This window comes from Cucurbita moschata, unplaced genomic scaffold (assembly GCF_002738365.1).
Source record: "Cucurbita moschata cultivar Rifu unplaced genomic scaffold, Cmos_1.0 Cmo_Scf00001, whole genome shotgun sequence".
Classification (NCBI taxonomy): domain Eukaryota; kingdom Viridiplantae; phylum Streptophyta; class Magnoliopsida; order Cucurbitales; family Cucurbitaceae; genus Cucurbita; species Cucurbita moschata.
In genome coordinates this window covers 5671126-5680838 of record NW_019268517.1, presented here as the reverse complement: position 1 = coordinate 5680838, position 9713 = coordinate 5671126, and the positions used below count along the sequence as shown (strand labels likewise).

The 9713-nt window shown below is 36.7% G+C and overlaps 1 protein-coding gene across 1 annotated transcript; it reads left to right on the top strand.

Annotated features, from left to right (window-relative positions):
- Positions 1-7843: 7843 nt before the first annotated feature.
- LOC111450405 (14 kDa proline-rich protein DC2.15-like) lies at positions 7844-8472 on the top strand. Its single transcript, XM_023090507.1, has one exon. The coding sequence runs from the start codon at positions 7873-7875 to the stop codon at positions 8275-8277; it is 405 nt and encodes a 134-aa protein (XP_022946275.1). The 5' UTR covers positions 7844-7872; the 3' UTR covers positions 8278-8472.
- The last annotated feature ends 1241 nt before the right edge of the window (positions 8473-9713 follow it).

The following is a 9713-nucleotide window of genomic DNA, read 5'->3' as shown; positions in this document are numbered from 1 at the left end:
AAAAAAAAAAAAAAAAAAAAACCATGACCAACCGCATCATAAGGAACTCGTTGTTGTAAATTATGATACCTTCTTCCATGATCTCTCCCTCGCATCAAGCCATGACCAACCGCATGTGGATTATCCTCGTGGTGATTAGAATTGTCGCCCTCATATGTATCGGTTGAGGGCGTAGGTAGTGGAATCCTCTGTCGAGCTTGATTTTGAATCTCCAATCTTCCTATTCGATCAGTCAACTCTTTTATTCCTCGAATTAGTCTTTCCATGGTTCGTTGTTGTTCTTCTCTCAATCGTGCATCAGTAATGTCAGTATTGTCGTCTGGATTTTCCATGCTACAAAAGAAAGGTAAAAGAAAAAAAAGGACCTCACAAGCACTCCCTCACGTGTATTCACTTGTAAATGTAGTTCACTCGTGTTTAGCACTCAACACTCGAATCAATGTGTCACTCCCTTACAAACTCACCCTCACAATTGAGCACACACAAATCACACTCCAAAAAACAAATTGGGATGTGAGACAAGCTATGTTATAGAGCTAAGTGCAATTCAAAGTGAATAGACAGCACACTCAACACATAAACAAGGGTATTGAAGGAGCAATCCGAATAACGACAAATAAACGAATTAAAGAAAGAAAATGATTAAGGACTAATTTAGACGTAGTAACATATGAGAGTTGCGTGTAATAATCAAGAGGAAAAAAGAAAGACATTTAACATCCATAAGCTTTCTTTCTTTCAATGGTTTTTTTTTTCTTTCTGATCGGCAAAATCTAATCAATTTACCAACAAGAAAATTGATTTAGAAGATCTTAAAGAAGAGCAAAGTGTTGATAAGATATCGATCTAACACTTTAAAGAACATAGGAAATGTATTTTTTTTTGTTATATATTTTTGTGATAGAATATGAACATTCTACCCAAACTGAGAAAAAAAATTATAAGAGAATTAAAAGTGATAAGCGCAATGAAACATATATCCGATCTTGAGCCTAAAGCTCTGATACCAAAATGATATGGATAAGGAATCAATACAAAGAGAATAAGATTCGGATTACCTTGATGATCAAGATCAAAAGTAAAGAAAACTCATTTCTAAACTCGTGATTCGAATCACTCCACAAGAGGTTTGATCAATACCACTTGAATGACTCTACATGCAAGTTCTAAACCAAGAATTTGCAAAGAAAGTTTATCTCTCAACAAAGCTAAAATAGAAATTTTATTCTTAATTCCAAAATCTGATGTCTAATCAAAGAGAAGGAGGCTTTATATAGCCCTTACAACCTTAACCTATGTGATACATAACTCCCAAATTAAATGGGCTAGTAAATGAAAAATACCATAACCTCCGTATTAGAATGGCTAGTTAATGGTGAAATATAGTAACTTATGTGGGTTACAATATAACCTTAACTCCTATATTTAAAACTAGCTTAAATATGACAAACAAATAGTTAAATTATAATTAAACAATGCAATTAATAAAATGTGCTTATTGACTCATCCTTGGACTAGTTTATTAAAAGCATAGAACGCTATGTTAGGTTTCTTAAATTGTGTGTATACAGCATGATTTGAATGACATGAAATTATGAAAAATGACATGGTATGTACATAATGCTAGCGGGGTTGTATTAAAGGATAATGAAAATGGAAAAGTTTTGGGATCTCATGCAATATGTGCGCTCATGCATTTGGGGGGATACCCCTATCCCATCACGAGGGTACGGACGCATAGATCCAGTTGCAAGACAACGATCGTTATGCTTTGCATAGCGCTTCTGTGACAGTTACTAGTGTTGGGATCGATACCAGTCGTTAGCTCTGATACCAGTTGTTAGGATCGCACAACAACGCACACGCTCGATCTAAATGAACACAAAGAATGAGATAGAGTAAATTGCAAGGAAAACTCTGGCTAAAATGATTTTTTTATTGATGACTTCAGGTATGTACAACAAGGGAGAGTATAGAGAATAGAAAGTACATCTCAAAGCTCTACCGGACGGTATATATATATGGTTTAGTTTGCTATATATAGCTTTACCAGATTTAGTCATCTACTATATATAGCTATTTACTATATATAGCTTTACCCGATTTAATCATCTACTATATATAGCTATTTACTATATATAGCTTTACCCGATTTAACCATCTACTATATATAGCTATTTACTATATATAGCTTTACCAAATATAGCTTTACCGGATATAATCTTTGACCAAGCTATAAATAAGCATCAGGCTCCATAACCTAACAATTCTCCCACTTGGAGACTGATCTAGTCAACCAAGAATTTCATTCTCAAACGACCATGAGCATCTTCATGGTCTTCATGGCACCATATCAATTGAGGCTTTACACAACCTCAATATTCCAACATCAAAACATTTTGTCAACATGTTTGCTGGATTATTTGCACCCTCTATCTTCTCCAAACACATCACCATCTTTCACTAACCTGCGAGTGAAATGGTATCGTCTTCTGTGCTTTCTCCTTAAATGATAGACCGGGTTCCTTTGCCAACTATTTGACACTCTGACTATCTCTGTAAAGAATATCTTCGTGCTACTTCTTGCCCATTCTTTTAGATAGTCAGTCATCCATATCGTCTTCTTTCCAGCTTCAACCATTGCCACGTACTCAGCCTCAGTACAACGCATTTTTGAAGCCTAGACGTCTCATCATCCATGGCTTGCTCCCACTTGGTTGTATCCTTCAACTGTAGGGCCTCATCAAAGGGTTGTGGTTCCCTTTCATCAGCAACAAATAGTGTAATGAAGGTACATGCATATCTGGTACTCTGATAGTATAAGATGATCTTCTCAACACCAGTTCAAGTGTCACTTGCTCCACTGCTGATTCCTCCGCAACAACCTCAGGAGTTTGTTGAGTATCTGCTACAAGATCACTTGGTGATTTTCTCCGCAACTCAACGTCAACTCCAACTTGCTTTGTTGTCTTGGAACCTTGCTCCACATCTGGTTCCTCAGCAGTAGTCTCAGGAGTTTCTTGAGTATCTGCTACAACATCACTAGGTGAGTTTCACTGCAACTCAAGCTCAACTCCCACTTGTTTCGTGGTCTTAGAACCTTGCTCCACATCTGGTTCCATTTCCAACCGCACTTTCTTCAATTCTCTGGCGGTCCTTGTAAAGCTAACTCGTTTCTGCTTGCTCATAACGTAGTTCTCACAACGACCCACATCAACGGATTTCAAATCTTTTAAAAATTCTTTCGCAGCCAGCCTCTTCATTCCTTTCGCGCTCATAGGTTCAAGTCTATTGTGCTGTAGACCTGAATTTGAAGCACTCTCAGCAACAGCAGCTATGTTCATACACCCTGCAATGGTGTATAGGGTTCTAGATTTTGAGCCACGTGCTACTACCGTAGTACCCTCCATAATCTTCCACGAACCCTTCCCTAACTTTGTTGCATAACCTGTGCTATTCAACTGACCAATAGAGATCAAGTTCCTTTTGAGAGCAGGAATATATCTGACATCCTTTAATGTCCACTGATTTCTTGCCGGAGTCTTTATGCAGACATCTTCTCTTCCTTTAATCTCCAAATCTTTGTTGTCGGCAAGATACACCTTCTCGAAATTTCCAGACTTGAAATTCCGGAACAACTCTTTATTTGGAGAGGAATGAAAAGATGCACCTGAATCCAAAATCCAGGATTCAACCGAACTGTCCGCGCTGAGGATTAGAGCATCCCCAATATCTTCTGCTGAATTTATAGAATCATCATCATCTCCAGATTTGTGATTCTGCTTCCTCTTTGGTCTTGTACAACCTGTCCGAAAGTGACCTTTTTCTCTACAATTCCAACACGTTACGTTTGGTCTATTTGGAGATTTTTCTCGGTTCTTTAATTTTGATCGCCCTTTGTTTGGGCCCTTCGGTTTACTTCTTCCCCTTCGATCAACACTGAGAGTATTGCTTAATGAATCTCCAGTTTCTTGTTTGCGAATACTTTCACTGAGAACTACATCTCGAATTTCACCAAACTTCAGTTTATCAGATCTTCGGGAGCTGCTGATTGCGGCAACAACAGTATCCCATGACTCAGGTAAGGATGACATCAAAATCAACGCTTTAATTTCATCTTCGAAATTAATTTCCACTGAACTCAGTTGACTTATGATCATATTGAATCCATTTATATGATCAACAACACGTCCACCTTCAGACATCTGTAGATTAAACAATCTACGCATCAAATACATCTTATTCATAGCCGACGGTTTTTCGTACATATTCGACAGCGCCTTCATTAGATTTGACGTTGTCTTCTCCTTGATAATGTTGAACGCCACGTTTCTGGATAGCGTCAACCAGATCAGCCCCAAGGCTTGTCGATCCTTGAGCTTCCACTGTTCCGTGGTCATGGTATCCGGCTTCACCCCCAACAAAGGTTCGTGAAGATCTTTCTGGTACAGATAATCTTCAATCTGCATCTTCCAGAAACCGAAATCAGATCCATCGAACTTCTCAATTCCAATCTTTGAACTTTCCATCTTCATAGATCGTGGTGAATTTTGCCTAGCTCTGATACCAGTTGTTGGGATCGATACCAGTCGTTAGCTCTGATACCAGTTGTTAGGATCGCACAACAACGCACACGCTCGATTTAGATGAAGAATGAGATAGAGAAAATTGCAAGGAGAACTCTGGCTAAAAGGATTCTTTTATTGATGACTTCAAGTATGTACAACAAGAGAGAGTACAGAGAATAGAAAGTACATCTCAAAGCTCTACCGGACGGGATATATATATGGTTTAGTTTACTATATATAGCTTTACCAGATTTAGCCATCTACTATATATAGCTATTTACTATATATAGCTTTATCGGATTTAACAATCTACTATATATAACTATTTACTATATATAGCTTTACCGGATATAGCTTTACCAAATATAGCTTTACTGGATATAACCGTTGACCAAGCTATAAATAAGCATCAGGCTCTATAATCTAACAACTAGTTCTAGTGGGTGTCTGGCCTAAGGGGCTCCTAGAGTATGCCCACCGGATAAGAAAAGTGGCACAGCGGTCTACGAACTAGCTGGTGAGCCCATACTCGCACGTATGGGCTGTGTGTAGAGTATATGGTACACGTCCAAAATATCCGTTAGGACAGCACCGTAGGGAAAACAAAACGAAATGAAAGATAAGCCCATCATTTCATTGCATGTGATTGTTGCATTTAACCTCAATAGTGGGGTCACTTACCAAGTATTTCTTTAAATACTCAAACAATGTGCTACTACATTTTTCAGGTTAAGGCAAGGCATTCATGTACGGCTGACAACGGCATCGCAACTCGAGACCAGTGCACATGCATAGAATAGTGGTATTTATTTTCTTAGACTTAGGCTAGAATAGAATGTTTTAAACTTAAACGCATATTTATTTTATTTCGTGTCTGTTTTTTGCGTCGTTTTAAAGATCTTTTCAAAACACGCAAGTCCATGGCTGTGTTTTAAGATAAAGGTTATGTTTTGGGAATTTAAATGAAATTTTCCGCATTCAATGTTTATGGTACGTATACAGTAGCGACCTTAAATTAAGTACAAAATTTCGGGTTGTTACAGATTCACACTCGCACGTGTGGGTGGTGGGTAAAGAAGTACTACACATCCAATTTGTTCGAGATTGGAGGTCACTCCTAGATGTGCTAGAGCTCGATCCCAAGAGCATGTTGCATGTGTTTGCCTCAGCATGACCCCTACAGTGGGTGACTTACTGAGTATTTTTCGAAATACTCAAGCCGTGTGCCACATATCATTTTTCAGGTAAAGACAAGACGCCCATGTACGGACGACGACAACATCGAAAATAGATACTGTGGCACGTGCATAGGGTAGTTGCATGTTTAAATGCTTAGTCTTAGGTCAATATAGAACGCTTTTATTTTATTTGTAATTGTTTTTGTTTTAATTTTAAATTCCAACGTTATGTTTTGAAACACGTAAGACCGAAAATGTGTTCTGAATGTGTTTTAAATTTTTCGTTATTTATGATAAGTATCTAAGAGCTATATTTCGCATTTAAGAGACAAGCATGAGACTTAGTAGCGACTCTAAGTATGTAGAAATTTAGGATCGTTACATAAAACATTAACTTGAGACTAAAGGAGAAGCTAGACCTTAATGGGAATGAGTGAATAAAAAATAAAATACGAGAAACACCGAACCGAATCAAATAAGTTAACAAATCAAAATTTGTTACCCATGCAGTGTTAGAAAGCCATGACAAAGGGATGATATTAGAGTCAAGGTCGAGGCTAGAAATAAGTCACTTAGGTTGAGGCCACCTTGGTCAAGTTGAGAACATCTTGATGAATAGCTTTACCGAATAAGCCTAGGTCGAGGCAAACACCTTCATCCAAGTATATGATGAATCTCACTGCCTTCTTTGTTTTAATATAGACCAGTAGAACTGAGAAACATCTATGTTTGTTGCCACCATATTTGTGCATCATCCTAAAACATGAACGATGCAAAAGATACCTTATGGTAATCTAAACTCTTCAGTAGATGAAATATCATCATCAATGATAGCCATAACTCTACCATGGTTAGGCCCTTAGAGGTCCTATTGATGATACGAAACTTGTTTGTCTTACAATTTCATAATTATTTCACCTCTTGTATCATTTTAGGGTTGTTGGTTGTCTACGCTCGTTATCTGGTTGTCATAGTCTCTATTATTTCACAAAAGGTCTCCTACATTAGGGTAGTCGTATTGGGGACCAACACTACTAGGGGCACCGATGGTGCCACTTGTGGTACTCTAGGTAGTGACAAGGCTAGGCCTATATGACTTATCGAAGCTTCACGAGTCAGACTCGGATCCCTACCTCATCCTCTGGCAGGTGAACATTCTTTTCCACATTTTTTTGGTGGCACAATATGTTATCTAATATATAAGTAGGTAAATCTATGATTCCTAACATTAAATCTTCGGTGATACATAACATCCATAGCGACCCTAATTTTCCTAATCAAATATAGATACCACTGCATGCATGACATGACTAATAAGTGTGGAAAAGTCTATGAAAATATTTCATAAACGATGTCGTGGACTTAAACGTTCATAATAAATTCATTAAAAACAATATTGTTCTGAATGTGTGTTAAATTTTCCGTTATTTATGATGAGTATCTAAGAGCTATATTCTGTATTTAAGAGACAAGCATGAGACTTAGTAGCGACTCTGAGTATGTAGAAATTTAGGATCGTTACATAAAACATTAACTTGAGACTAAAGGAGAAGCTAAACCTTAATGGGAATGAGTGAATAAAAAATAAAATACGAGAAACACACAACCAAATCAAGTCAGTTAACAAATCAAAATTTTTTACCCATGCATCGTTAGAAAGCCATCGCAACCACAGTAAAATAATTATTTTCCCACTTGTCTAAAAATAATTTGTTACCCATTATTGTGCTAAAAATAATTTCTAGATTATCATCTATTACCCACTTGTCTTGAAGGGCTTCTATCAAATATTATTTTCCAATCATACATACCACAGTAATTTCTTTTAAAAATATTTGATATCTTATTATCAAACATCACTTGGTCTATTTTTTAGGCCATTTGACATTTTTATAATATTTTAGAAACAGACAAACTAATTGAAAACCAATCTCTCTCAAATCAATTCCTTAAAACTTAATCAAGTAATTGAAAAAGTTGGGTGTTTTGTATGGAGCAATTTATAAGGAATTTTTGTGTTAAAATACAACAAATTCTCAAACCTCATCTATAAAAACCCTAACCCTTCTCATAATTCTTCACAAGCCATCGCACAAACCTACAAACCCTTCAATATCTCTCCACCAATGGCTTCCAAGCTCTCTTCACCCATTGCCCTCCTCATCAACCTCCTCTTCTTCACTATGGTCAGCTCCACCTATGTCCCTTGCCCACCGCCGCCACCCAAGCCCCACAAGCCCACCCCTTCAAGGCAGCTACCATCACTCCTCAAGTGCCCCAAGGACACCCTCATGCTCGGCGTCTGTGCCGACTTGCTGGACGGTCTAGTGCACATAGTGATCGGCTCACCACCAAAATCCCCATGCTGCACCCTAATCCAAGGCCTTGTTGACCTGGAAGCTGCTGTGTGCCTTTGCACTGCGGTGAAGGCCAGAGCCTTGGGTCTCCAGATTGATCTCTCAGTTTCCCTCAGCTTGCTTTTGAACTACTGTGGAAAGAAGGTTCCGTCTGGCTTCCAATGCCCTGCTTGAAACCAAATCCTTTCATTTCCCTTTCTGGTTTCTTCTTCAATTTTTCATTTCAATGTCGTGTTTAAATAATCAGTTTGGTCGTACGTCGTATTATGATGGGTTTGGAAATCTTCTCAGAATTCCACCATCTTTTTATAGTTTCATTACAATGCAATGTAACATAATGGTACGTAGTTTTTGCAAATAAACAACGTTGTTTGTCTGTTCTCTTGTGTTTTATTACAAATTTGACGATGCATATGTTTGAAACCTCAAATCTTGTTTCACGTGTGTTACTTGCATGAAATCATAATAAACCTTTAACTTTAAAATTTTCATGACGAAATATTAAAGAGAGTAATATTAACACAAAGGTTTTAAATGACAATGTTGACGAAAAATGTAGAGACCTCAATTTAATGAAAATATGGATGTTAGTGTAACAGCCCAAGTACGCGGCTAGTAGATATTATCCGTTTTGACTCATTATGTATCTCCGTCAGCCTTACGGTTTTAAAACATGTTTGTTAGGGAGAGGTTTTCACATTCCTATAAAGAATGCTTTGTTGTCCTCTCCAACTGACGTGGGATCTCACAATCCACCCCCTTGGGGGCCTGCGTCTTTGTTGGCACACCGTTCGGTGTCTGGCTCTAATACCATTTGTAATAGCCTAAGCTGCCGTTAGCAATGATTATCTACTTTGGCCCATTACGTATCGCCGTCAGTCTCACTGTTTTAAAATGTGTCTGTGAGACATGTTTCCACATTATTTTAAGAAATGTTTCGTTCTCTTTTTCAACCCGACGTGATATCTCGTAGTCTATGGGAATATTTGAAAAATTTATAAGAACATTTAAACTGTCGTGTAAGAATTTACTATTTTAAACGAGGAAGAGGATTATTATTAATATTATGTGTTGATATTTTTATTAAATATAAGGTCAATTTATACAATACGACTAAAAAGTGGATTTGGTTGTCAATATTAAATATGGACATTAATGAAAAAAGAATATAATGGTCCTTGTGAATACTTGAGGGTCAATGAAAGAGATAATTCCTTCATTTTTCTTTTTCTTTTCTTTCTTTCTCTATTTAATTATTGATAGATCGAACTTTAATTTTAATTTTGAAAAAGATGATGAATAATTCCTGTTCATTAAGTTGGGCAATTAATTTTTTTTTTCTAATAATTATTCATTAAAACCTTTTCATAATTTTTGAATTGTTGAACTTTAAAATTCATATTAATTACATCATCATATGCCTCTTTTATCTCGAGTTAATAGTATGTATTTTAATATATTTAAAATCGTAAAATAGGTTTTTTTATTAATTTAATTTATTATTATTTTTGTTTTATATATTTTTTTTCAAAATTATCTATTGACATTGACATTTCCATAAAATTGAGACTTCGATAGTTTTTTGTCAACATTAACATTTTAAACATTTA

Excerpts from the sequence above, each read along its gene's own strand:
- LOC111450405 (XM_023090507.1), top strand. The coding sequence starts at position 7,873 with ATGGCTTCCAAGCTCTCTTCACCCATTGCCCTCCTCATCAACCTCCTC.